The sequence below is a fragment of the Orbicella franksi genome, chromosome 7, assembly GCF_964199315.1.
Source record: "Orbicella franksi chromosome 7, jaOrbFran1.1, whole genome shotgun sequence".
NCBI lineage: Eukaryota > Metazoa > Cnidaria > Anthozoa > Scleractinia > Merulinidae > Orbicella > Orbicella franksi.
Window position 1 is genome coordinate 5,160,767 of NC_138151.1, and position 27,495 is coordinate 5,188,261.

General features: G+C 39.0%; 2 protein-coding genes, 1 long non-coding RNA gene and 1 pseudogene across 4 annotated transcripts in view; 1 reads left to right on the plus strand and 3 right to left on the minus strand.

Moving 5' to 3' along the window:
- Nucleotides 1-2,862, minus strand: part of LOC145493476 (uncharacterized) — a 50,092-nt pseudogene extending 47,230 nt beyond the window's left edge. The window contains exon 1 of the transcript XR_014050131.1: nucleotides 2,202-2,862. The product of XR_014050131.1 is annotated as an uncharacterized LOC145493476 (transcript). The remainder of the gene's footprint in view (nucleotides 1-2,201) is intronic.
- A 121-nt stretch (nucleotides 2,863-2,983) lies between these two features.
- Nucleotides 2,984-27,398, plus strand: LOC145493509 (uncharacterized). Its single transcript, XR_014050134.1, has 2 exons — nucleotides 2,984-4,445; nucleotides 27,138-27,398. It is a non-coding gene; the product is annotated as an uncharacterized LOC145493509 (long non-coding RNA).
- Nucleotides 4,439-9,224, minus strand: LOC145493507 (uncharacterized). The gene is made up of 2 exons (XM_081472993.1): nucleotides 6,410-9,224; nucleotides 4,439-6,238 (listed from the first exon to the last, which is right to left on the minus strand). Exons 1-2 carry the CDS (start codon nucleotides 6,759-6,761, stop codon nucleotides 6,078-6,080), a joined length of 513 nt encoding a protein of 170 aa, XP_081329119.1. The 5' UTR covers nucleotides 6,762-9,224; the 3' UTR covers nucleotides 4,439-6,077.
- Nucleotides 17,211-24,884, minus strand: LOC145493512 (uncharacterized). Its single transcript, XM_081472996.1, has 4 exons — nucleotides 24,507-24,884; nucleotides 24,183-24,335; nucleotides 23,228-23,380; nucleotides 17,211-19,405 (listed from the first exon to the last, which is right to left on the minus strand). Exons 1-4 carry the CDS (start codon nucleotides 24,856-24,858, stop codon nucleotides 18,876-18,878), a joined length of 1,188 nt encoding a protein of 395 aa, XP_081329122.1. The 5' UTR covers nucleotides 24,859-24,884; the 3' UTR covers nucleotides 17,211-18,875.
- Nucleotides 27,399-27,495: the final 97 nt, after the last annotated feature.

The following is a 27,495-nucleotide window of genomic DNA, read 5'->3' on the forward strand; positions in this document are numbered from 1 at the left end:
TTTTCAACGAGACTTTCAAAACGAGACTCGTTCGGAAAGACTCGTTATTCGAAACGAGTCTCGTTTTTCCGAATGTTTCTCAAACGTGTCTCGTTTTCTGAGCGAGTCACGTCTTCATGGCATATCGAGTACCCATTATATCGAGACGATTTTTGTCGAGTCCTATTAGCCTGGTTTACCAGAAACCATGAAAGATCCAAAGAAAACACTTAAAATGAAGATTGAGAGGTCGGGGAGCGGCTTTGAATTGTCATCTCCATGATTTATTGATCTAGCTTGCTCTTAAAATCACTCCCTTGACTTTAAAAATTCACAAGTGATTGACTAAGGTGCTTTACGTATTCGTAAGACGCTAGGACCATGGCACACTGCTTCGATAAATCATGACGGAACAATAAGTTTATTGACTCATATTTTCCTTCTTAATATATTCTTTTTATAGTCCCACATATTTTTGTATATATTTGTATATGTCATTTTTTCCATTTTTTATCCATCGAAGGTTGTAGTCTGACAGCCGAAAGCTCCAAAGTTTTAACCTTATATAGCCAGTGAACGTTTTCATAAATTTTTCGTGTATTCGAATTGATCGGTGGAGAGTAACTGACAGGAAACTGGTAAAATGGCCGATTGCGATGCTTTCACTCAGAGCTTGTATTGTAGCCCAAGACTATACTGGCGTTCCTAGCAGTCTCTTTTATTCTTAAAATATTCTTAAAATTTCGCAAATTTCATTCTTGATATTCTTGTAAAATATATTCTTATTAAAACAAAAAAAAAAAACCAAAAAAAAAAAACATTTTTACTCTATTTACAAATTAAAGTTAGGAAAAGTGCTCATGTAAATGCTTGTTTTTTTCAGTACTGATAATCACTCGCCTAGATAGCCAAAGTAAGTTCCAGATGTTTTCACTATTTTCCGGCCGCCATATAGAATGTGTAAATTGTCACGCAATAAAAATTAAAATTAGAAACCATTCAGTGGATAAAGTCAAGAAAGTGTGATATTGTAGACGATAAATAAAGAATACAGTCCTCTAAGTTTAAGGCGTGTGCGTTGTCCCAAAGTTGAGCTATTCGTCGAAATGTTCGGCGCAAAATTATAGAGCCTAGTATGGAGCCGCCATGGAAAATAGTGTAAACATCTGAAACTTACTTTGGCTATATAGACAACTGATTATCTGAACCTAACCAAAAAAAAACATTTACGCAAGCACTTTTCCAAATACTTTAACTCCTAAAATGGCTAAAAATCACGAGGCCAGTTTATATTTCTCGACATAGCTTTATTAGCTTGATGTCACGCGCTGCCATAACTCCGAAATTCAAAGTGCGCTGGTTTCCAAACGAAGAATGCAATTGAGCTGGAAATTTGTAAACAGAATCAAATTTAGTACCTCTTATACCTGATGAGGATAAAACCTTTATGGGCTCTTTAGTTTTGGATTTGAGAATTTAATGACGTCACGTGAACACACTGGGCTGTAAATTTGTTCAAAACATTTCGACGAATATTTAAGGTTTGGGAAAACGCACAGATCTTAAACTCGGAGACCTGTCTTCTTTATACATCTCCTATAACATCACAATTTCTTGGGTTCATCCACTGAATGGTTTTCGATTTAAATTCCTATTGCGTGACAGTGAAAATGATCTATATTCATGTTTCTGAATCGTCGTGATCGAACATAACGTAATGACGTTACACGTAAAGTTAACACATTCGAATGCGGCCGGGGGTTTTACTTCTTGGTATACTATGGTATACTGCTTATCCCATGTTTGAATTTTAAAAAAACGCAAGGCTGCAACAGTATCCTTATAACAAAGTCATTTGGGATTTATGGTTTTTAAAAGGGAAAAATTTCAGCCACTAGCTTCTCAAATCTTTGCATGGCCAGTAAGAAACATCTGTAGAAAATCCGGAATTGCGATCTATCGATCTAATCGTGACTGGTGAATATATAAAAAAACATATTTATATACTAGAATTCGCTTCGTATTTACAAATGTGTCTTGGTACGAATACAAAATACAAATAAGCCTTTTAAACAGTTTTAGCCTTTTTATTACAAATTTTTCCAATGCTGCCGATGCCAGTCTAAAACAGCTTGCTAAACTGTTTCAGTTGCTGTTGCGAAACACAGTTCACCACTTCTTGTTTTTTATAGGTCTAAACAGCATTTTAAAAATATTCTTACCTGTCCTGCCGTCCAGCTAGGCTTATCTTCTGACGGATTTAATTCTTCTTTCACTTTGGCTTTCATCTCATCCAATGTTGTTAGTCCTTTACACGATACACCAAGGGCCGCCATCGCTGGAAACATTTCCGATATATCGTCGATTTCTTCGATGGTTTTCGTTCTGCTAGCAGCCATTTTACTAATTTAAACGAATCAGTAGGCGAAGAACATATCATAACAAGATGCGACGCAGAGAAATGCTTCTGAGATTTCAATGCAAGGAACGTAAACCATTCGGCTTCTTCCCTGATGGTACACAGACAATTGTGTGAATTGTAGCCTCGATCTTGTGTGCAGAGGGCATGGATAAGTGATTCTCAGAAAACTGATACGGGGTGATACGTACTCAACGGAACGAGAGTCACAATGCACGGCTTTAAATCGTTAATTCAGCTTATCTATCATCCTAACAGGGAAACTACGGCAAAGTAATTAGTTCAGTCACTATGCCGAGACCGCAGCTTCGGGGTATCGAATGCCTCATGTTGTCGCAGAAATTAAGCTTGATCATGAATTATGAGCACATTCTAGTGAGAATTAGAATAATGAGTCACGCGCAGAGAAGTCACGCTTGATCATGAATTAAGAGCACATTCTAATGAGAATTAGAATAATAAGTCCCACGCAAAAAAGTCCTCAATGGAGCGAGGGTCACAATGCGCGGCTTTAAATCGTTAATTCAACTTATCTATCATCCTAACAGGGAAACTACGGCAAAGTAATTAGTTCAGTTACTATGCTGACGACGCAGCTTCGAGGTATCGAATGCCACATGTCGCAGAAATTAAGCTTGATCTCGAATTAAGAGCACATTCTGATGAGAGTGAGGATAATGAGTCACGCGAAAAAATATCAAATTTTAAGCCTTTTTGTATTTCGTTTGCTCTTACGAATGACGTTTCCGGCTAGTAACCTCTTAACTGCAAATTCGATGTGAATGAAAAGATAGCAGTTGCAAAAAGTTGTTTTGAATAGTAGAATAAGACACTACCCTTAATTCATGATCTCTGCGAGAACACGCGGCATTTTGAAACCAGGCAGTACGGGGACTACGGGGGTAAAATGCAGAATGAGGTTGAAACACAGACTGCAGACCATGGGTGAAGGCTGCACACTTTTAAAGCGCATATCGTTTTATCTCCATTTTCGAGTGCTAACCATAAACAGGACCAACCTGATCGAGCGTTATTCAGAGTAATCGGAGCGAAAGGCTCCACCCGGTGAGACTGAAAGCTACTAAATATCACTCAGATTAGCCTGAATAAGGGCTTGTTTACAAGGAGAGAGAGGGTTACTCTAGCAAGCGGGTTACCCTAGCACTCACACATTTCGTCTCTTTTTCTTCGTCTTGTTTACAACACAGCCAGGGTAACCCGGGTAGGCGGGTTACCCTATCTGCGTGCAAGGGTTACCCTGGCAGGCTGGTTGACTTTTTCCCTTGTAAACACTCCATGTAGGGTTAACCAGACCCTTTGAGTGTAACAGCGCATTAACTTGACCTGAGTTGCAGGGTTAGCCTAACTGTAAAATTTGCTTGTAAACCCGGGCTATCTTTTGCTCTCCAGCTAAGGTTAACCCGCTTGCTGGGGTAAAGTCTGCAGTCTACATCATACACTTCGCACTGAATTTTACTCCAGATCTGCAGTCTGAAGTCTGCAATCCGTGTTATTATTCGATTCCTCTAAGCTGCCGGCCTTAGTATAATAACTGAACTAATTTTTTAGCTGTAGTTCCTCTCTAAAGTCTTCAGAGCATAGATTTTTCTGGACAAAAGGAGTTGGTGTTATGATTATATATAGCCATTCATGACCCTCGTACTGCTGATGACGTCCCCCCCCCCCGGTATAAGACACTTAGTTATGCCCTCTGCACACAAGATCGACGCTGCAATTGTCTGTACCATCAGGGACGAAGAATGGTTTACGTTCCTTGAAATCTAGGCATTCTCTCCGTTACAATGTAGCTATCACCTTTTCCCCTCTTGTTATGCTATGTTCTTCGCCTAAATTCGTTTATATTAGTAAAATGGCTGCTAGCAGAACGAAAACCATCGAAGAAATCGACGATATATCGGAAATGTTTCCAGCGATGGCGGCGCTGGGCATATCTTGTAAAGGACTAACAACATTAGATGAGATGAAAGCTAAAGTGAAAGAAGAATTAAATGCGTCAGAAGATAAGCCTAGCTGGACGGCAGGACAGGTAAGAATTCTCCAGCTCGAAATTACTTAAACTGCCACAAAAAAGAGCAGAGGCCTAGGAAATGATGGAAACCGCCTTTCGCAGTGATGTCAACAGCGAAACCGTTTAGCAGCGTGGGTTACAGTGACACAGCGATAACGTTGAAATAATTCGCATTCCTACAGAGTTTGATACGAAGCGAACTTTAGTAAATGTACATCCACTAGCCGCGATTAGGTCGATTGATTTTAGCTCCCTATTTTCTTTGTAGTTTGTTGATTGTTTCGAGATGATTCTTTCATACTTAAGTTAATTGGCAAGAGTACCGTCATTTGCTGATAGTGGGCGAAACACTGACCTACCCTAATGAACTGCCGGAAAGAAAAAAATACCATTCAAATTGGGAATCATTTAACTAGTATTGGCCATGGGTAACTCGTTTGGATAGGACATGCGGGACAGTGTTAAGTCCCTACATGTTGTTCGCTGCTAATCCGGGAATTGGATTCAGTCATGCATACAGAATCATTAGAGAGCACTGGAACCATTAGATTCTAGATTCGATCATTAGATTCTACAGGCTGACACGTATTTTCTCCATTCTGTTTAGTGCATAAAATGCGTTGTTAACGAAATACCAGTTTGTACCGAAAATCACCTGAACAATGAAACCAATTTTAGATTGAAGCTGTTTCCCAGAAACAAAGATTAGTTTTCCACGAATGTAATTAAATCTATATATGCAGTGAATTGAAACGGGTTATTGAAAATTGCTTGCTGCTTTTAAAACGGAACTAGCTTTTAGACGTAGACAATTAGGTTTATTTCTAAGTAAGACTACTGTGAAATTGATAAAATTGTTTTGATGCAAAATCTTTACATATTTCTAAGCTACAATCCTCGTCCCAGTTACCGACGCCAAAGGTTACTAAGTACTGAGTGAAGTTGTCGTTCACATCAATGTTAATTTAGCGAGCTGTATAAGCAGACCGTGACGGCGACGCCAACGGCAACATCAGGAAACAAAAGCTTAAATGAGCAAAAATATGGCTAGGCAGTGGCGTTATAAAGCTTTGCTCATTTCGTAGCGGTCCCCTGCAAAGCAACTACGTGAAATGGCCAAATTCTGCGTATTTCTGAGAATATTACATGTAACGAAGACCGCTAATTTTGTGTATTGACTTTTGGAATTGAACGCTGCCATTATATATGTATTCTGAGCAAGTTTTTACACAGATAAGAGTACTGAACAGATCTAGACAATTGCGACATTAGAAGGTAGAATGTTAATCCTATTATCAGTACGCGCTGTCCTCGGCCACGGAACTCTTTTTTTAAGCCGAAACTACGGGTGCTTTTACAGGTTATACTGTTGCTATGGTAACCTATTGTTAACACTATTGGCTCACCAGTGGCTGAGCATTTATGTGATACCAATGTTGTATTATCACTTGATCTACAAAGTTAGTATTCATCTGTCAAAGTATAGCTGTTGGAAAAGTGCTCAAAACTGTTACCAGCCTCCTTATGTGGAAAATTCTTTAAGGGGGAATACGATTGTGGTCTTACATTCAAGACTGGCTAAGTAGAGCTAAGTCGAGGGCCCTGTTCTTGTTTGTTTAAAAGCAACGCAGAAATGGCCTCTTTTATTTATTACTTACCACCCTCAGTTGTCATGTCACAGTAAAGGTTTAAAGGATTTCCGTTCTTCTCGAGGTCCAACCAGTAATTACCGCTTACAACTGCTTTTCCTTCACTCGCCTTGATCTCTTTACAAGAATCTGCAGGAAGCTCCGGAATGGAACCAAGGGAAACTGGATTTGAAAGGAATAATCCTATTAATAATCCCATTAGAATTTTATGTCTGGAAGAGGAAGTAAGATTGATCGAGTTCAGGCAAATAGTTTAACGGTAGCAGCAAAAATCGCTCAACACTTCTCAATCATCAACGTCAACATCTTATCTAAGTTTTACAACTTTTTTACCACGTTCTGGGGCCCTGGTTATGTAATATCTGTCGCTGTTCTTGACAAAGTCTTCTGGTCTAGCCTCCTTGGTCCTGTTGTTCAACTCACATATGTCTGTGAACATGACGTAGTTATAGCTTTGACATCTGACATCAGAGAAGCATGCCTCTCTGCAGTCGAGCGAAAGTGGCCGAGCTTTAAGCGTCTTAAAGGTGTGACCCCGAAGCATCATTTCGAAGACTGAGTAGGTTTCAATCCCGCATTGCTGACTGAAAATGTTGTTGAACATTACAGACACCATGATCAGTAGAGTGATCACGAGACTCATTTGGTGAATCATTTTTGCCACACAAGGTTTCTGCAAGATCATCTCATCATTCTCTTTAGTTGACTATGATTTTCTGCAAAATAACAATTTTGATAAGGAATAAACAACATAATCTGTTTGCAGAACCAAGGTGAGAGGGAATCGGGCTTGTTTGACTCCCTTATATATGGAACAAATATTTATAATTAGTCCAAATTTGCCTTGTTGTACGCCAAAACTTCAGTCCCAGTTACAAGCGTCGAAGCTCGATTTGAACTCAGGACTACCGACCCAAAAACATCTAGTAATGGCAAGTTGGAGGGTTTTAAAGGAGCTATGTCACGCTTTGCGCATCTTGAAAAGTTTAGCCGAAATATTTCAAGTTCGTCGTTTGCAATCGTGTCAATCTTCTCCATCTTTACCATCTCTGTTGCTTCATGATTAATTCCCTCTTTGGTGTTTTCTCTCGCAGTAAACTACAATTTAAAGGTTTCCTTCAACTTAAAGATAATTTTGTATGTGAATACGAAAATACCCTGATTGAGGTCTTTTAATAGACCACCAGATTAAAAGACTTTTCGGCCAAATCTGCCTCTTTAAGATAAAGCTTGTGTCTCTGAATTGTGCTAAGAGGTATTCCTAAAAGTCTCCAGTCACTTATTAAACATTTTCCATCCAGTAATGTTTCAGATATTTTCGTAATGTTCCGCTATAAGAAATATTAATTGCAATTTGTTGTTTTTTCATAAAAATAAAGTTTTGTTTGGAATGCGCCATTCATCCATGTATAAATGAAATCTTATACCCGTAGTTATTGGGTCAGTAAATGAGTTTTTTCCAAGGGGGTTTATTGAAATCCTCTGTTCATTTACAGTTTAGAGGGATCAGTATAATTTAACGAAATAAGATGAAAATTTGGCATGAAAATTTCTTCAATCTGAAGTGATGATTCATCTTTGCCGACTCATACAAGGAGAGAAAAATTTTTTAGACAATTGAAAGCTGTTCAGGGTTTCTTTGCTTAACCTAAAGATGACGTTCGTATCTATGAGACGAATGAATACATTTCCTCGAGTTGCAACATATGTTCTGTTTAATTAATGTACCTACGTGTTTACTGTTGTTGTAAGTTGGTTCTATGACTACTTAACGATGAATTAACTCAACAAACTCAACCATCAAAAAATGTTCCACATTCACAAAGTTCTCCATGTTAACTCAGGCGGCCGCTCATGTGCGGGGTGGCCCATAAAAGGTCAGGTGAAGTCAAATTTTTGGGAAATATGCTATTGAGAAAATTAAGTTTTAGCATGCCAAGGTTAACTTACATGCGTGGAACATTCGGTTCTTAAATTTCCTTGAAGACATTTTATTCTAGAACTTTGTGTTCGGACGTTCACTGAGGGGGACTGAACACCACAATACCGCAAAAAGATTCGGCAAATGCCACAATATCGCAAAAAAACAAACAAACAAACAAAAACAAATAAAAAAACAAAAAAGGAAAAAAAGAAACAAAAACTAGAAAAAAACCGCAACACTTCAATACCAAGTCGAAACTCGATGTCATACCGACTCCATTACTCTGTATGTCAAGTTGACATCATTAATAACAGGGAAATAACAATTAGGACTTTGTTGATGAAAGTTATGTCAGGTAATCGTTGATTTAGACAAAAAAAGTGACATCCATTGGCGTGTTGGCTGATAATGAACAAAAATTAATTTATCCTTTTCCAATATGAAACTGGAAAAGGCTCGGAAAACTTTGGAAGACTTAAAAGATAATTTTACATACCGTCCAAAATGCTAAACAACCGCATCCTGCAAGTTCGGAGAATACCACGTAAAATGTTTTACACGCACACTAAGCTACACTAGGCTGGAGAATTACCGGTCATTTTGGATTTGTGTTCGAGGAAAGCTCGGGTGGGAAATTCACATACCTCGTGACCTCATCGTTTTGTAAAAGCTCCGTTTCCAAAACATTTTAGTAAGATGAAAAGCAAAAATGACAGATGACAGCTCAAGTATCATTAACAACCTGCGAGTCGAGGTCTTTCATCTCTATTTCCTCTCGACCTTTTCGCAACAAATGAAATAATTCAAGTACACTGTTTTGTAACTAGATTCAGCTAACCTGACTAAAGTAACCTTTCAATATTATCATTAGTTTAAAGTGTAGTTAATCTTTCTACAGATCAACAGCCAACTGAAAGAAAAACTACCTCCTGCCCTTACCTAAGTTAATATGTGAACATTCCGTTATTCTCTGTGTATGGTCGCATAAGACGCGTCTTAGAAGTAAGGATTTGTCTCAGCAGCAGGAACACTTGCAATAGCCCTTGTAAAGTGGTAGACTACTGATGATACTGGCCTTATTGTGAGTTGTAGTTAGGTCTTCTTGTTTAAGCCATGTTTAAATATCTAAGTGATCCTTGTCAGTAGGACTTGCAGGGGCCACAAACATCTAAGTTTTGCAAAATGAATTAGTTTCTTGACGTGCCACCTGCCTAGTTCTTTCCAGAAATATCACGTGAAATGGCCAAAGTAGCTTGCCTGAAATTCTCAAAAAAAAAAATGTTGAATTTCACAACATTTTTTCTAAACATCTCGAAAAAGTCTTTAAACTGAAGATCTCTTATTTTTGTTTTAAAAACAAACCAATCTTGAATCACGTAGGCCAAAACTTTCAAACTTTTAAACTGTTGGTCCTCGGCCATCGTAGCTTGATTAAAAATATAAAACAAATAGCGGTGATAAACATTTAAAAAACATGCATTTTATGAACTTGACGTTTCGTATGCTAGTCAGCATACATTTTCAAAAGTATAACCGTTAAAATTTTGAAATAGCTTTCCAAAAACTTTAACGGGTATACTTTTGAAAACTGCTGCTTTAGCGCCTTTAGTGTTATGGAATATTTGTGTCAAGTTTACAGCATTAATAACAGGGAAATAACAATTAGGACTTTGTTGATGAACGTTATGTCAGGTAATCGTTGATTTAGACAAAAAAAGTGACATCCGTTGGCGTGTTGGCTGATAATTAAAAAAAATTAATTTATCCTTTTCCAATAGGAAAGTGGAAAAGGCTCGGAAAACGTTGGAAGACTTTAAAGATAATTTTAAATACCGTCCAAAATGCTATGAAACCGCATCCTGCAGGTTCGGAGAATACCACGTAAAACGTTTCCACCCACACTAAACTATACTAGGCCGGAGAATTACCGGTCATTTTGGATTTGTGTTCGAGGAAAGCTCGGCTGGGAAATTCACGTAGTGACCTCGTAACCCCATCGTTTTCTAAAATTTCCAAAACATTTTCCGTCTACACGAAAACGAGAAGCCGGCGTTTTCAAATTCCACGAGTTTGAAGGCGTTATCGAAAAGCTCCGTCTTCGTGACGGATAAGTGTGGACGGTAGGCCTAACCGTAGAAATAAAGCTGCGTTTTCAAATTCTCCGGCGTGGTGTGGACGCTGCCTCAGAAAAGAATAACGTCCGGACAGGTTCTCGTTTTCACCAGCTCCCTTCCTTCGCCGACTCGACTCTCCCGGCTTCGCCTTTGCTCGTGGTACAGTGTGTGAGAGCTGAATTGTTGTTACTAATTTTCATTGTAGTTAGGTACATAGTCCAGTAACTTCGGACTGATGGAAAAACTGTGTATAGATAAAGTTATCTTATTTTATCTTATCTTCGAGTCTGTTTGCAGGCTATTGTCGCATTTTTCTTCAAATATGTGGAAAACACATGCTTGCTTTATTTGGTTTTACTGCGGTACCTTTTACTAAGGTAAGATGAAAAGCAAAAATGACAAATGACAGCTCAAATATCATTAACAACCTGCGAGTCGAGGTCTTTCATCTCCATTTCCTCCCCAACTTTTCGCAACAAATTAAATCATTTAAGTACACTGTTTTGTAGCTAGATTCAGCTAACCTGACTAAAGTAACCTTTCAATATTATCATTAGTTTAAAGTGTAGTTAATCTTTCTACAGATCAACAGCCAACTGAAAGAAAAACTACCTCCTGCCCTTACCTAAGTTAATACGTGAACATTCCGTTATTCTCTGTGTATGGTCGCATAAGACGCGTCTTAGAAGTAAGGATTTGTCTCAGCAGCAGGAACACTTGCAATATCCCTTGTAAAGTGGTAGACTACTGATGATACTGGCCTTATTGTGAGTTGTAGTTAGGTCTTCTTGTTTAAGCCATGTTTAAATATCTAAGTGATCCTTGTCAGTAGGACTTGCAGGGGCCACAAACATCTAAGTTTTGCAAAATGAATTAGTTTCTTGACGTGCCAATTGCCTAGTCCTTTCCAGAAATATCACGTGAAATTGCCAAAATAGCTCGCCTAAAATTCTCAAAGAAAAAAGTTTTGAATTTCACAACATTTTTTCTAAACATCTCGAAAAAGTCTTGAAATATCTCTTATTTTTGTTTTAAAAACAAACCAATTTTAAATCACTTTGGCCAAAGCTTTCAAATTTTTAAACTGTTGGTCCTCGACCATCGCAGCTTGATTAAAAATATAAAACAAATAGCGGTGATAAACATTTAAAAAACATGCATTTTATGAACTTGACGTTTCGTATGCTAGTCAACATACATTTTCAAAAGTATAACCGTTAAAATTTTGAAATAGCTTTCCAAAAACATTAACGATTATACTTTTGAAAATTGCTGCTTTAGCGCCTTTAGTGTTATGGAATATTTATGTCAAGGTTACAGCATTAATAACAGGGAAATAACAATTAGGACTTTGTTGATGGACGTTATGTCAGGTAATCGTTGATTTAGACAAAAAAAGTGACATCCATTGGCGTGTTGGTTGATAATGAACAAAAATTGATTTATCTTTTCCAATATGAAACTGGAAAAGGCTCGGAAAACGTTGGAAGACTTAAAGGATAATTTTACATACCGTCCAAAATGCTAAAAAACCGCATCCTGCAAGTTCGGAGAATACCACGTAAAATGTTTTCCACCCACACTAAGCTACACTAGGCCGGAGAATTACCGGTCATTTTGGATTTGTGTTCGAGGAAAGCTCGGGTGGGAAATTCACATACCTCGTGACCTCATCGTTTTGTAAAAGCTCCGTTTCCAAAACATTTTCCGTCTACACGAAAACGAGAAGCCGGCGTTTTCAAATTCCTCGGGTTTGAAGAGCGTTTTCGAAAAGCTCCGTTTTCCGTTTTCCGTTTTCCGTTTTCCGTTTACGGTAGGCCTGCTGCGTTTTTAATTGAATCATTAAAAAAATTAAAAAGAAAATAAAAATACAAAAGGGAGAATGGCCGACAAATTACGTTACCATAGAAACTGTATGACCTGCTAAAAACACCCTCAATTATAGCTCTAAGGGTTTATAATTCAAAAACGGCACGGTGAAATTTTTTTATCAAATTTTGATAGGCTTGATAAGATGCAAACTTTGGCAAAGTTTGAGGGAATAAAGAGAACTAACGAGGATCATGAACCCGTTTGAGACGCCTTAGCGTACACAACACTAGACAGACTATATCAATCGTCAAGTGTGGCGCCTTACCCTGTCTTCCTGAACTCCTCCAGCGTTGTCGCTTTTTATCGCATAAATGAAGCAAAAGGCGTGTGGCAGGTAGCTGAGGACAAATTCACTCATGGCGTCGCTTTCTCCAGGACTATCAACAATTATCACACCTTCCTAGATGAAGAAACAAGCACTTCTTCATAAGCCCCCACCCCCCGCTAAGAATGTTCCAATGGAAAATGAAATTATTTAGAATTGTGTACTCTCATAATAGCTCCGGATGCACCTCGGGAAAAAAATCTCAGGACAAGAAGTGATCTGCATCTGCTGCGAACATATCTCAAGTCAATGTTGAGGACTGTGGTCCTCATAGCTTCCAAAACGTCTCCATGTATATCCTTTAGATAAAGCGACACTATGTTAGTTGACTGCGAAAACCAGAAGCGAAGGATATATATATCAAACGTAGAAGCTGCTGCTATTACGGTATAAAATCTATAGGAACCGATTTTAACTTGTTTCGTCGTATTTGACCAAAATCACGGCCGCGGTGGCTTCGTTTAACACTTCGTCTGAATAGAGTAATCTTGTATCACAGGCATTTTCTCACATACATTCTCGTGCAATAAAAATGATTGGACACGGAGGAAACATTAGTGTTTGGAAATACGCAAATTATCACCCTACTGCGTATTTACCATATTCATGCCACCCTGCTGTCGGCCAGGTGATAAAGCTTGCTTGCCTTAACGATCCTAATTAAGAGTTATGTCTCTGCAGCTATAGGTTCCAACATTTCAATTCGGTTAAGGGGGAGAAGCCTGATGAATGACAGGTTCTGGTCCTCTCCTGTTTTGGGGTTAGGTTACGTTTGAGGCGTGAGAAACACTTCGCTTGGTAAATATTCTAATGATTACAGAAACCCCTGAAGAGTTTGCACTAAGTGTAAAAGGGCCTCTATGAGCAGAATAAGTTTCTGAATTTGCGAAACTCAACAAGGAATGCCAGAGTAGAGGGTCCGAATAGGGCTAAATAGCGGTTAACGAGCAATTTGCGTCTCAACCCTGACATCTTTCTGACTACTGCACGTTTAACAAACTTGATAAAAAAAGAAAACTGGTCTCAAAAATGGATCTTGTGCGAGTATTTCCTTTCAGAAATTTAATTTTACCTGGAACAACGGATTTGGCCAAAACAGCTCTATTTTCTTGTAAGGAGACCCTTTATCTCGCTCATCCGTTAAGTTAACAAAGCACTTTAGGTGGTCACGTCCCACTCGATACGCGTACATAAATCATTAATATTTGATCGATTCCTCGAATCGTGAGTTTAACACGCCTGTGACCTAAAGAGGACTTTAACTTGGATTGCACTCAAATGAAAAATGAAAAACTAGAATTTTGATATGGAACTCGATGAATGGAATCTGTGTATTTTGGCGCGTTTAGGTACTGACTCAGCTCATTTTCCCGAGACGGGGTGGGAAACTCCCACATAAATAGGACGGGGGTGCTCGTCGGAAAGTTTGAAAAGAACCCCTAAGAGGTGTACTAAGATCCTGTTTCGTGGGGTGGCTTGAAATTTTTTCACCCTTAATGGCGCCAATCCCCTAAAAGGTACCGCAAAAGCTCCGCTTTGGATCTTTTGAGGCTGAACACCTTGAGAGGCACTAAAACTGTACCCCGCAAGCACAGGCTCCTTCGATCTTCCGATTTGTCTAGGAAGATCGAAGGACACTCGCAGGGTACCAAAACCCAATTTTTAACCCCTAAAAAGTAAGTCCTTTTTATATGGGTAGACGCGGTTCGCGGGAAAAAAATTTACAGACAAAAGTATGGAAAATTATAAAATTAACTGAGCGTCTTCTTGCCAAGCTACATCCTTCAAAGCTTAGTGAATACAATGTCCTACCTAGTATTTTAACGTTTCAATTCACAAATTGTGTAAAATTCAATTTTGGAAAAAATTATTTGCCATCGGATTCCCATACAAACACTGTAATTCCTGACCGCTTTGCCTACCAGTCAAGATGACGTCAAAAACCGTGATAAGGTCGATGCTATTCAGCTATAAATTAATGGCACTCTAATGATTTTGCTATTCATTTTTCCTGTATTATTTTTTTTTGCTAGTCCGTCCTCAGTGGTTTCTTTTCCCCCGCGGTTTTCTCTCTGTTTTGGGTCCTCCAGGATCAACGAGAAAATATTCAGTCTGTGAACCGGTCTGTTGCAGGCTTCATCTATCATTTGAGTTTACTGATTGCTCCTTGGACAGTTGGAGCTTGAAGTAATTGGAACCGATATGGTTCATTGAGTAGTTCTGATTTGAGTGTCGATAAGTAGTCAATGGTTTTGCATTACTACACTACACTGCTTCGTCTGTTTCATCTCATCAGAAGTAAAACCAATACCAGTTGTGACTCGTTTGCACGCGTTTTCCTGCTCTTTACGCCAGCTACATGTAATTACTTCGAGTTTTGATTAGTTCACTGCAAGGCTGTACTTAGTAAGAGGCAAACAGGCTGTTGTTTTTGTGTTTGTTTTTTATGGTCATCAGAAACACTCTAGGAAGGGAATTTAGCCGTGGACATTACCTCAATCATATTTTTTCTGGCTATGGCCCTGCACTGTATTGCCTTTGTCATTTGTGACTTGCTAGAGTCATTACCTTGGTCTTGAGTTACGACACTCGATATAGGGGAATCTCTGCTGACGTCAATGTTTACATTTTTCCTCATTTATAACATACGACTATGCGCATAGAAGACATCATGCTAGACACGATTTTACTAGAAACACTTAAAGAGCTTGTGAAACTTAGTAAGTGGTGAAATTTTTGGCTCTTTGGGTGCAATATTCGAAGAGAAATTGGCTTTCAAAAACATCAAAATTTCTGTGTGGCAAAAGCGCTAATGAGCTCACACCTTCTTTGTGAAATTTCAATTTGAGCTTTTAAACCCGCGTCGGAGGCCCTGTTAGGGGTAAATTCCGACAAGCGACATGGCCTTGAAAAGGCGACATGAGAGCTATGAATTGGCGACGAACGACAGACTACTCTAGCGAAATAGAGAAAGCGATACCAATGGCAAGATAGACCGACGACGAATTTCGGAACTGAGAATGCAGTGATTTTTTTAAACGTCTGAGTCGAAGTGAAGACGCATATCCAGAGTTTTAAATGTGTTTTCCTCTCTCACGCGCGATGTCGACGGGTCGTGAAACACATGCTTTCTTATATATATGCTGAAACGTCCATGTCGAAATTAAATCGAGTCCGTCATTGCTGAGTATTTTTTTTCACTCTCAGCTGAGAGAGCAGTGGCCTAAAACGCCTAAAAACACGCTTAAGGAAAAAGGAAACAAATCTTCGAAAGTCTGCTTCATATGTTTATCAGTGGGTCACCAATAAAAGAATATGAGGTTGTATTATCACCAAATGGCATTATGGAAGGAAAAGAGAGACAGGGGAAAGCTGCCAAGGTCTTCTCGTCTTCAGCAGAAAGTAAAGGTTACGCCAAATTCAAAGGAAGATTATAGAGAGGAGAGATTATCTGATTGAGACCGTTGAGATTTTGAGTTAAAGAACGGTTGTTAAACATAAACGTGGTAAAAATAGTCATAGCTTCGATTGTACTTTAGGTCCAAATACTGACTGGAAAATGGCTGAAAATAACAATTCCAAGCGTCTAAATTTCAAAATTTCCCGGGGGAGCATGCCCCCACATCTCCTAGGAGGTTAGCAACTTCAGCACTCGAAAGCCCAAGCCCTTAGAAAGAATGCCCCCAATATGCCCCCCAGCATGCCCCCTAGCCCCTTGAAGCCCCTTGAAGTAGCTAAGAAGTCTTTTCCTTCATTCAGAGTCGAAATGTAATGCTTGAAAAGTAACCTTAAAGTAATCATTAAACCCACTGACCGGAGAAATGCTGGCTCTGCAAAAGAATTCCTAGTGCTGAAAAGTGTTCGAAGTAAGTGCAAAGCATACAAGGAGTAAATTATATCCAAAGAGATTCTTAATTATATATGTACTGGAATAAAACAGCAAGGAACTTTTATTGCGTGAGAAATAGTAGTTTCAGCGTGAGAACGAACGATTGAATTCGTTTGCGTGAGCCTCATGCTCAATGCTTGAGACTTGAGAGCACTGTGTCGGTTTTTTTTAATAAACAAAGTTATTACGATGTGTTATACGTGTAGCTTCGTTTTAATCGAACAAGGTCAAATTTCCCGAGCCAACTCCTCTGAGACGAAATTCCGACAGGCGACATAGGAATCTTGCGAAATGCCGACATGGCTGGTGGCGAAATTCAGACAGGGGACATGGGTACCCCTCCTAACAGGGCCTCGCGTCGCACAAAAAGTGTTCAATACATCGCGCTCAAATTCCTTGGGACAGTTAATCGTGCTGTGCCCTTCCAATATTCAGTATTAATCTCTTTGTAGCTCCATCAGAAACTGTATCGCTTATGGCAATGAGGCAAATATTGTAAACAAAGATTCTCCTATTGAAAACCGCCCTATCAACTAGTTATACTGTTTATAGCAGCCTAGATTTAAACTGGCTTTTGATTTCAATATAGGTACACAACGGGACTTTTGATATTTGATTATGAGGTCTTTGTGGGTACAGTCAATTATTCATTCTTTCTTTATTTTCAAGCTTGCTTCTGGAATTTGACACAACAGGATCCTGTAAAAGGGTTTTTGGAAAATTAACAAATTCGTAGCGTAGTATTGATCCGTCAAAGCATAACTGCTCGACAGTGCTGGAAACTGTTGCCAGCCGGATCAGATTCAAAATTATAAGGATGAAATTCACTGCAAATGTAATGTTTTTCGGTTTATTTTGGAAAGCGCTATACGGGCCGAGTATATTGCCTCGTCTAAATTTGGTTTTGTATCTTCCAGATGCGTGAGACTGGATCAGTTCAGCAGATTCGGAATTTGAGATGGACTGTTATGTGTTTAAAAAACGTGTGTTTCCATGAGATGTTCTTCAAACGACTTAAGTTCAGGAAAGAAGAGATTTCACCATTTATATATATTTAAAACCTACTTTATTTGGTTTTGCCGTGGAGCCTTTTACTAAAGCAAGATAAAAAGCAAAAATGGTACACGACTTATCAGGAGCTCAAATATTAGTCTGTATATTAAGCACATAGTATTGATTTTCTTCATTCTATTACACCATGTACACATCTCTTCTCTCAAGAATTCTGTGTTCTCTCAACATCTATAGAAGCCTTACAATAACTGGAGACTGACTAGAAAACTTACTTCAGTCTGTGGACTCTAATGTACATTATTTTTCTGTCCGTCTATCCACTGTATATATATTTTCTTGAAAAACTGTAAATGCATGAGTAAATAAAGTTGCTGTTGTTGTTATTGTAAATCTATTTTATTGTCCTGTCTCGAGCATCTAATTCGTGATTGGCGACAAGAACCTGCGAGTCGAGGTCTTTCATCTCCATTTCTTCCCGGTCCTTTTTGTAACAATTAAATAATTTAAAGTCTACTTTCTGAAATACAGTAAGTACTAGCATTTATATTAGACAGATAGTATTTCGTATGTCAGACGAAGCCTATGGGCCAATGATATTTTTTAAAACTTTGTTGTTAATTTACTGATCTCTCGTCGTAGGTCTACGCTTTATCCTTTTTGCTTTTTTTTATTGCAACTAAACAAATTTACCCCAACTTTTTATGCGTCTTTGTTTTCATTCGGTCAAAGTAGCTATGGATTCACGAGAGGTAGCCATCTCCCCCACTGGGGTACCCCCCTAAGTAGAGTATACAGGGAGACTCCGCTTGGTAGGGGTCCTTTACCAGGCCGGAGATAGATAAAATGGTAGAGTTTTCACGAGTTGAAGTATAGACAGGTATAGATAGGTATTCAAAAGGGCCTTTCAAAATATTGTGAACAGGTATATTAGTGACGAGGAAGAGCGCAGACCTTTTTGTTCGGTTTGAAATGGACGACTTGGGTTTTTCTTTTAGGGTTGAAATACTCTGGTGGACCAAGGAAAGCGAAGAATGATCATCGCAGTAAATTTTCCAATTTAAACACTTGGAAAGAAGAAGTGTGAAAAAAAATCAGGGCTTCAACGGGATTCGAACCCGTGACCTCCGCGAATACCGGTGCGATGCTCTAACAACCGAGCTATGAAGCCACACATTGGGAGCGAGGTCAGTTAATTGAGTTCACGTCTTCCCATAAGGAGTGAAATGATGTGAAGTATATATGAAATAATTCATATTTGAACTGCGGTGGACCCTTGTTGGATAGAAAGATTTCTGCAGGTCAGTAAAATGGTCGGTATGGAGGGTACAAGGAAGGGTTACCTTTTCTGTTAAAAATGGTTTAAAAATGTTTGGAGGTGACGGGGTCGGGGGGTATCATCCCATTACAGCATTAAGTCGAGTACTACCCCTTGGGTAGCCGGATAGATCCTTAGACTCTGGGGTACCACACAGAATGTTATGAAGAAAGTTTATCATCCATAAGCGAAAAGACGCAAAAGGCTGGAGCCAATTCCCAAAATTTAGTTTAGCACGTGCAACGTCTATTCAACTTTGCAAGTAAAGCATTCTAACACTATAAACTTATTCCAGTTGAATTAACTAGAACTCTACAACATGTGAAGTGCAGTGCAATCGGTTCTTTTAACGAACAAAAACTTTCCAGAAATCACCAGACGATACTCCAACATTATAGTCATCGCATTCCAATCTCTGATACAAAACCCAGTGGTGTAAACTGGTCACAAAAGCAGGGTGATCGAATAATCTCCCTTGACCGTAGTACGGAGAGCCCCATTTACCAATCTTAAACACACCATTTTCGAGTCCCCACTCATGACAACGTTTGGCCATCTCCGAGTCGTCATCATCTATCGTTACAAACGAGCCACAGGCGTAGGGCTGGACATCTGACTGACCACTAAAGTACTGGACCACAGCTTCCCCAGAGCTGTTAGTGACCGTGGCCACGTGGAACGTACGTCCCTGTTGTTTACTGCAGTGGAATCGCAGTTGACTGAAAGACAGGTGTGTTCTCAGTTCGAGCATTGCGCTGTCTGTAAGAAACGTCTTATTGTTATCACAGCTGCTTATTCCGTGGTATGATGTCTCAAATGACAACAGGAAGGGAGATGAACCGTCAATCACAACGTTAGAGACAAGAAGCCAGCCTCCTGAAATCAAGAAACAATCAGTGTTTGTTTGACGAACGAAACGTTTCATGGTCTTCAACAAGGCTGAAAAATTTATTTTATACGCAAACTCATTCTAAAAACTTTAGCAGTAAATCATACTCTAGGTATTGGACTGAGACTAGCTTGCAACTGACGCTAATGCAAGGGATTCTTGCCAAATGCAAATCTAAAATCCTGTACTCGTTTGTTTCAAAGGAAAGATATTTAAGAGCAGCTTCGCCTAAATATCAACTACACTTGGAAATAGCGAAAAAATCGAATTTCTTCAAACTCGCCCAGAATGAAGCCCTACAGGCACTAGTTACAAAAATATCGTTTTAAGTTCGATAAATCAAAAATTATTTTTTTCCGCAATTTTTTCGTTTCGATGCCCCAAATCGGCCAGAATCCATCGAAAATGAGCGGCATATTCAGAGGCTCATAAACTCAAAAGTAAAAATCTTCATTACAAACTGATTGCACGTCGTATTTGTACTTCCTTTTTTGTCTATTTAGAGCTAAATAGATCGTGATTTGATTAGAACTTAAATATTTGACGAATTTTCTAAATTAACGACCCAAGACAGCTTTACAAGAGGTCTACATTTAGCCTATTTTCAAATGCTAAAAAGGCGTTCTGGTACACGGCTTTTCCCAAAACGACTAGTTTGGTGTGAAAGAGCATTCTTTCTTCTTCAAATTAGTGAAATAAAATTTTTGGGTAAATAAAATCGCGAGCGCTGAGATAGCGAACTAAATGCAGCACTTCTTCCTGAAAACGTGACCTTTGACCCGAGCGTAACGAAACCGATTACTGCAAGAAAACCCGGAAGAAAAGCAAACGCTTCGTTATTTTGAAACAATTTCTAGTGATATCTCTCCGAAACCATGATTGCAAGAAACTATTTCCAGATATGAAATCGTACAGGGTCAAAAAAGGAGCTAAAGGGCGCATTTTGACACAATAACTTTGTTTGCTGAGAATTGAAGTCAATGGCCGTTAACGAATTCCAGTGAAATTTGCAAACTTAAAGTATGTTAGCCGATACTTACCTGAATATTTATATTAATAGAAGAGTCGTCTTCTTGGATTAACCTTCAAAAGAAGCAGGATCCAGATTTGAAAACCTCTAAAAGAAGAAATGTTTAATGTTCCGTGACCTGCCCGCTGCTATAAATTAGCTTAAATTCCATGCACATGCCGACCGCATGTTTGTCGTAAAACCAACTGAACTCCACTGACAGTTTCCATGGGCAACCCCAAAATAAACAATCCCCAAAAATGTAAAGTGAAATTGGCTGTCTTCATGAACAGTTAGAAGCTAGAGTCAAGTTCCATTACCTTTTAAAAGTGCTTGATTCTACTTTGTTCACTCAGTAGTTATTGTCACGTTCGAATACTGCGTAGTATCGGTCACGCCAAAACACTGCAGACCGTGCAGACTGAGTAAGTTTCCCATACAAAGTCTTGTACGCGTTTGTCTATTGAATCAAAAGTCAATTCTGCGTTTGTGCAGCCTGTGGATAAATGACAGACTTTCAGATATATTTAACACTATTTTGTAACTAGACCCAAAAAAAGGAGTCACAATGAAAAGCCCAAACAAGTGTCTGCAGTAACACAGCGGTCAAACGTCTGCGCATGTGCGAGCAATGGAGCAACTAGGCGGCCAAAATATTTTCATGACACTGTTCTTTTCGTGGGTCATGGGTATCCTATAAATGACATTTTCCTCGTTACTTATATATTTGTTTATGTTTTAGCCGGTATAACGAGAGCTAACAGAAATGACTTGAGAGTTAAAAATTGTTCTACCTTCTGCTTGTTGCAGGTCTTTCTTTTCCGTGGTATGTATTTTCCGTGCTCCTTGAATTTTTTGTCCGCCTCGACTTTGCATTTAGTGCACCAGTTTTTCCCAGGTTTGTAGTTTAGAAAAGATTTTCCCACCTGGTCAAAGACCAGGTACAGTCGGTTTGGGATCGGTATTTTGGCCAGCTATGCCCCCATGACGATGGACATGAACATCGTTTGTCGTTTCGATTCATCTCGTTCCTGTGCTTCAGACAAATCAAGGATCCGGATGGAATCCCTCAGTCCTTGCCAAAATTTTTCCAGCTCGTCTGAGCGAAGCCGAATCACTGCAATTGTCTTCTTCTTCTCCCAATTTTCCTTCTTTTACACATCGTTTGTCGTCCGTTTCCGGCGTCACGCATCGTGTGATTAATAAAAACAAATAAAAATATACTACGCCGTCGGCTCGTAGCATGACACGGGTTTTAAGACTTATAAACTTTTTCGGTAAAGCTCAAAACAAAATGGTAAATCAACAGAATACCGGTAACTTAATAAACTTTGTGTCTGAAAAGTCTTAAGTTTTCCTTTTACCTGCTTTCTTTTCCTTTTACAGATTTCTATGAACTTTTCAATTTTTTTTCGTAAATTTTGCGTGACACCGGTTGTTTCCCATGTTTTCCTCTAAATTTTTGCGCGGGAAATTGGCGCGCGGCTGCCAAAAAATGTACCAACTTGCGCATGCCCGACGTTTGACCGCAGTGTTGTCTGCAGTCTGCACGGTCTGCACTGTGTTGGCGTGACCGATTCGCGGCATTCGAACGTGAGAGTAGTGGACAAAGTCGACGCAAACAAATAAATTCAAGCACTTTTAAAAGGTAATGGAACTTGACTCTAGCTTCTAACTGTTCATGAAGACAGCCAATTTCACTTTACATTTTTGGGGATTGTTTATTTTGGGGTTGCCCATGGAAACTGTCAGTGGAGTTCAGTTGGTTTTACGACAAACATGCGGTCGGCATGTGCATGGAATTTAAGCTAATTTATAGCAGCGGGCAGGTCACGGAACATTAAACATTTCTTCTTTTAGAGGTTTTCAAATCTGGATCCTGCTTCTTTTGAAGGTTAATCCAAGAAGACGACTCTTCTATTAATATAAATATTCAGGTAAGTATCGGCTAACATACTTTAAGTTTGCAAATTTCACTGGAATTCGTTAACGGCCATTGACTTCAATTCTCAGCAAACAAAGTTATTGTGTCAAAATGCGCCCTTTAGCTCCTTTTTTGACCCTGTACGATTTCATATCTGGAAATAGTTTCTTGCAATCATGGTTTCGGAGAGATATCACTAGAAATTGTTTCAAAATAACGAAGCGTTTGCTTTTCTTCCGGGTTTTCTTGCAGTAATCGGTTTCGTTACGCTCGGGTCAAAGGTCACGTTTTCAGGAAGAAGTGCTGCATTTAGTTCGCTATCTCAGCGCTCGCGATTTTATTTACCCAAAAATTTTATTTCACTAATTTGAAGAAGAAAGAATGCTCTTTCACACCAAACTAGTCGTTTTGGGAAAAGCCGTGTACCAGAACGCCTTTTTAGCATTTGAAAATAGGCTAAATGTAGACCTCTTGTAAAGCTGTCTTGGGTCGTTAATTTAGAAAATTCGTCAAATATTTAAGTTCTAATCAAATCACGATCTATTTAGCTCTAAATAGACAAAAAAGGAAGTACAAATACGACGTGCAATCAGTTTGTAATGAAGATTTTTACTTTTGAGTTTACGAGCCTCTGAATATGCCGCTCATTTTCGATGGATTCTGGCCGATTTGGGGCATCGAAACGAAAAAATTGCGGAAAAAAATAATGTTTGATTTATCGAACTTAAAACGATATTTTTGTAACTAGTGCCCGTAGGGCTTCATTCTGGGCGAGTTTGAAGAAATTCGATTTTTTCGCTATTTCCAAGTGTAGTTGATATTTAGGCGAAGCTGCTCTTAATTGCCTTTCTATTCTGAAAATTATCCATTACTTACCACCGTCAGTAGTCATGTCACAGGAAACTTTTAAAGGGTTTCCGTTCTTCTCGGGGTCGATCCAGTACTTCCCGTCTCCTTTGGAGTACCCAGAGTCTCGGATGTGCTTACAAGAGCCACTCGGACGATAGGAATACCAGCCTAAAGGTAAGACTATATAAAAGCAAGATGCTTTTCATTCTAATCTGTTTGAAGTACTAAGGAACCAGTAGTAATAAAACTAAGGCGGCTGACAACAGTTTCCAGCACCTTCCTAGACTTAGATTTTGATGGGTCATTATAACCGCTCTTTATCAGTGATGAACACATTGTTATCATTTTCCTGACAAAATGTGTTGCCATAACAGCAGTATGACTGCTAAAAACATTCTTAAGGTTCGCTTTAACTGGTAATAACTCAAAAGCGAGCTCGGTGACCTCTCATTGTTTATTATCTTATTCTGATTTACATGATAAGATGCAACTTTTGGCAAAGTTAAGTCTACAAGGAAGTTCAGAGTCATCTTAAATTTTTGAAGATTTATGGTCGCTCTGAACCCATTAGACAATATAAAATTTGTAAAAAGTTGCATCTTATCATGCAAATCAAAATAAGATAATGAAAAATGGGGGCCACCGAACTCTTTTTTGAAGCGGAAACTACGGGTGCTTTTACAGGTTATACTGTTGCTATGGTAACCTATTGTTAACACTATTGGCTCACCAGTGGCTGAGCATTTACTTGATACCAATGTTGTGTTATCACTTGATCTACAAAGGTAGTATTCATCTGTCAAAGTATAGCTGTTGGAAAAGTGCTCAAAACTGTTACCAGCCTCCTCATGTGGAAAATTCTTTAAGGGGGAATACGATTGTGGTCTTACATTCAAGACTGGCTAAGTAGAGCTAAGTCGAGGGCCCTGTTCTTGTTTGTTTAAAAGCAATGCAGAAATGGTCTCTTTTATTTATTACTTACCACCCTCAGTTGTCATGTCACAGTAAAGGTTTAAAGGATTTCCGTTCTTCTCGAGGTCCAACCAGTAATTACCGCTTACAACTGCTTTTCCTTCACTCGCCTTGATCTCTTTACACGAATCTGCAGGAAGCTCCGGAATAGAACCAAGGGAAACTGGATTTGAAAGGAATAATCCCATTAATAATCCCATTAGAATTTTATGTCTGGAAGAGGAAGTAGGATTGATCGAGTTCTGGCAAATAGTTTAACGGTAGCAGCAAAAATCGCTCAACACTTCTCAATCAGCACCGTCAACATCTTATCTAAGTTTTACAACTTTTTTACCACGTTTTGGAGCCCTGGTTATGTAATATCTGTCGCTGTTCTTGACAAAGTCTTCTGGTCTAGCCTCCTTGGTCCTGTTGTTCAACTCACATATGTCTTTGAACATGACGTAGTTATAGCTTTGACATCTGACATCAGAGAGGCAAGCCTCTCTGCAGTCGAGCGAAAGTGGCCGAGCTTTAAGCGTCTTAAAGGTGTGGCTCCGAAGCATCATTTGGAAGACTGAATAGGTGTCAATCCCGCATTGCTGACTGGAAATGTTGTTGAACATTACAGACACCATCAACAGTAGCGTGATCACGAAACTCATTTGGTGAATCATTTTTGCCACACAAGGTTTCTGCAAGATCATCTGATCATTCTCTTTAGGTGACTATCATCTTCTGCAAAATAACAATTTTGATAACGAATAAACAACATAACCAAGGTGAGAGGGAATCGGGCTTGTTTGACTCCCTTATATATGGAACAAATATTTATAATTAGTGTAAACTTGCCTCAGTCGATTTGAACGCAGGACTACCGACGCAAAAACACCTAGTAATGGCAAGTTGGAGGGTTTTAAAGGAGCTATGTCACGCTTTGCGCATCTTGTAAAGTTTAGCCTAAATATTTCAAGTTCGTCGTTTGCAATCGTGTCAATCTTCTCCATCTTTACCATCTCTGTTGCTTCATGATTAATTCCCTCATTGGTGTTTTCTCTCGCAGTAAACTACAATTTAAAGGTTTTTTTCAACTTAAAGATAATTCTGTATGTGAATACGAAAATATCGTGATTGAGCTACTTTAAAAGACCACCGGATTAACAGACTTTTCGGCCAAATCTGCCTCTTTAAGATAAAGCTTGTGTCTCTGAATTGTGCTAAGAGGTATTCCTAAAAATCTCCAGTCACTTATTAAACATTTTCCATCCAGTAACGTTTCAGATATTTTCGTGATGTTTCGCTGTTAGCAATAATAATTGTAATCCGTTGTTTTTTCATAAAAATAAAATTTTGTTTGGAATACGCCATTCATCCATGTATAAACGAAATCTTATACCCGTAGTTATTGGGTCAGTAAATGAGTTTTTTTCAAGCGGGTTTACTGAAATGCTCTCTTCATGCATTTACAGTTTAGAGGGATAAGTATAATGTAACGAAATAAGATAAAAATTTGGCATGAAAATTTCTTGAATCTGAAGTGATGATCCATCTCCGCCGACTCATACAAGGAAAGAAAACATTTTTATACCATTAATAGCTGTTCAGGGTTTCTTTGCTTAACGAAAAGATGACGTTCGTATGTATGAGACATATGAATACATTTCTTCGAGTTGCAACATGTGTTCTGTTTAATTAATGTACCTACGTGTTTACTGTTGTTATAAGTTAGTTTTATGACTACTTAACGATGAATTAACTCAACAAACTCAACCATCAAAAACTGTTCCACATTCAGTGAGTTCTCCATGTTAACTCACGCGGCCGCTCATGTGCGGGGCGGTCCATAAAAGGTCAGGTGGAGCCAAATTTTTAGAAAATATGTTTTTGAGAAAATTTAGTTTTGGCATGCCAATACATTATTAAGAACACGGGAATAACAATTAGGACTTGGTTCATGAACGTTATGTCCGGTAATCGTTGATTTAGACAAAAAAAGAGAGTAACATCCATTGGCGTGTTGGCTGATAATGAACAATAGTTAATTTATCCTTTTCCAATAGGAAACTGGAAAAGGCTCGGAAAACGCTGGAAGACGTGGAGGACAATTTTACATACCGTCCAAAATGCTAAAAAACCGCATCCCGCAGGTTGGCAGAATACCAAGTAAAATGTTTTCCACCCACACTAAGCTACACTAGGCCGGAGAATTACCGGTCATTTTGGATTTGTGTTCGAGAAAAGCTCGGGTGGGAAATTCACATACGTCGTGACCTCATCGTTTTCATAAAGCTCCGTTTCAAAACATTTTCCGTCTACACGAAAACGAGAAGCCGGCGTTTTCAAATTCCTCGGGTTCGAAGAGCGTTTTCGAAAAGCTCTGTTTTCGTGACGGATAAGTGTGGACGGTAGACCTAACGTTAACCGTAGAAATAAAGCTGCGTTTTCAAATTCTCCGGCGTGGTGTGGACGCTGCCTCAGAAAACAATAGCGTCCGGGAAGGTTCTTGTTTTTACCAACTTGCTTCCCTCGCCGACTCGACTCTCGCGGCTTCGTCTTTGCTCGTGGTACAGTGTGTGAGAGCCGAATTGTTGTTACTAATTTTTATATTAGTCAAGTAGATAGTCCAGTACTTCGGACTGATGGAAAAATCGTGTATAAATAAAGTTACCTTATTTTATCTTATCTTAGAGCCTGTTTGCAGGCTATGTCGCATTTTTCTTTAAATATGTGGAAAAAACGTGCCTGCTTTATTTGGTTTTGCTGCGGTAACTCTTACTAAGGTAAGATGAAAAGCAAAAATGACAAATGAGAGCTCAAGTATCATTAACAACCCGCGAGTCGAGGTCTTTCATCTCCATTTCCTCTCGACCTTTTCGCAACAAATGAAATAATTCAAGTACACTGTTTTGTAGCTAGATTCAGCTAACCTGACTAAAGTAACCTTTCAATATTATCATTAGTTAAAGTGTAGTCAATCTTTCTACAGATCAACAACCAACTAAAAGAAACACTACCTCCTGCCCTTACCCAAGTTAATACGTGAGTATTCCGTTATTTTCTGTGTATGGTCGCGTAAGACGCGTGTTATAAGTAAGGATTTGTCTCAGCAGCAGGAACACTTACAATATCCCTTGTAAAGTGGTAGACTACTGATGATACTGGCCCTATTTTGAGTTGTAGTTAGGTCTTCCTGTTTACGCAATGTTTAAATATCTAAGTGATCCTTGTCAGTAGGACTTGCAAGGGCCAAAACATCTACTTTTGCATAATGAATTAGTTTCTTCACGAGCCACCTGCCTAGTCCTTTCCAGAAATATCACGTGAAATCGCCAAAATAGCTTGCC

What these genes read in the sequence shown, in the direction of transcription:
- LOC145493507 (XM_081472993.1), bottom strand. Translation starts at nt 6,761, where the DNA reads ATGATCTTGCAGAAACCTTGTGTGGCAAAAATGATTCACCAAATGAGT. An exon ending in AACCAGGGCCCCAGAACGTG is followed by an intron (nt 6,239 to 6,409) that starts GTAAAAAAGTTG and finishes TTTCAAATCCAG; the next exon opens with TTTCCCTTGGTTCCATTCCG.
- LOC145493512 (XM_081472996.1), bottom strand. Translation starts at nt 24,858, where the DNA reads ATGATCTTGCAGAAACCTTGTGTGGCAAAAATGATTCACCAAATGAGT. An exon ending in AACCAGGGCTCCAAAACGTG is followed by an intron (nt 24,336 to 24,506) that starts GTAAAAAAGTTG and finishes TTTCAAATCCAG; the next exon opens with TTTCCCTTGGTTCTATTCCG. An exon ending in TGACATGACTACTGACGGTG is followed by an intron (nt 19,406 to 23,227) that starts GTAAGTAATGGA and finishes TCTTGATTTCAG; the next exon opens with GAGGCTGGCTTCTTGTCTCT.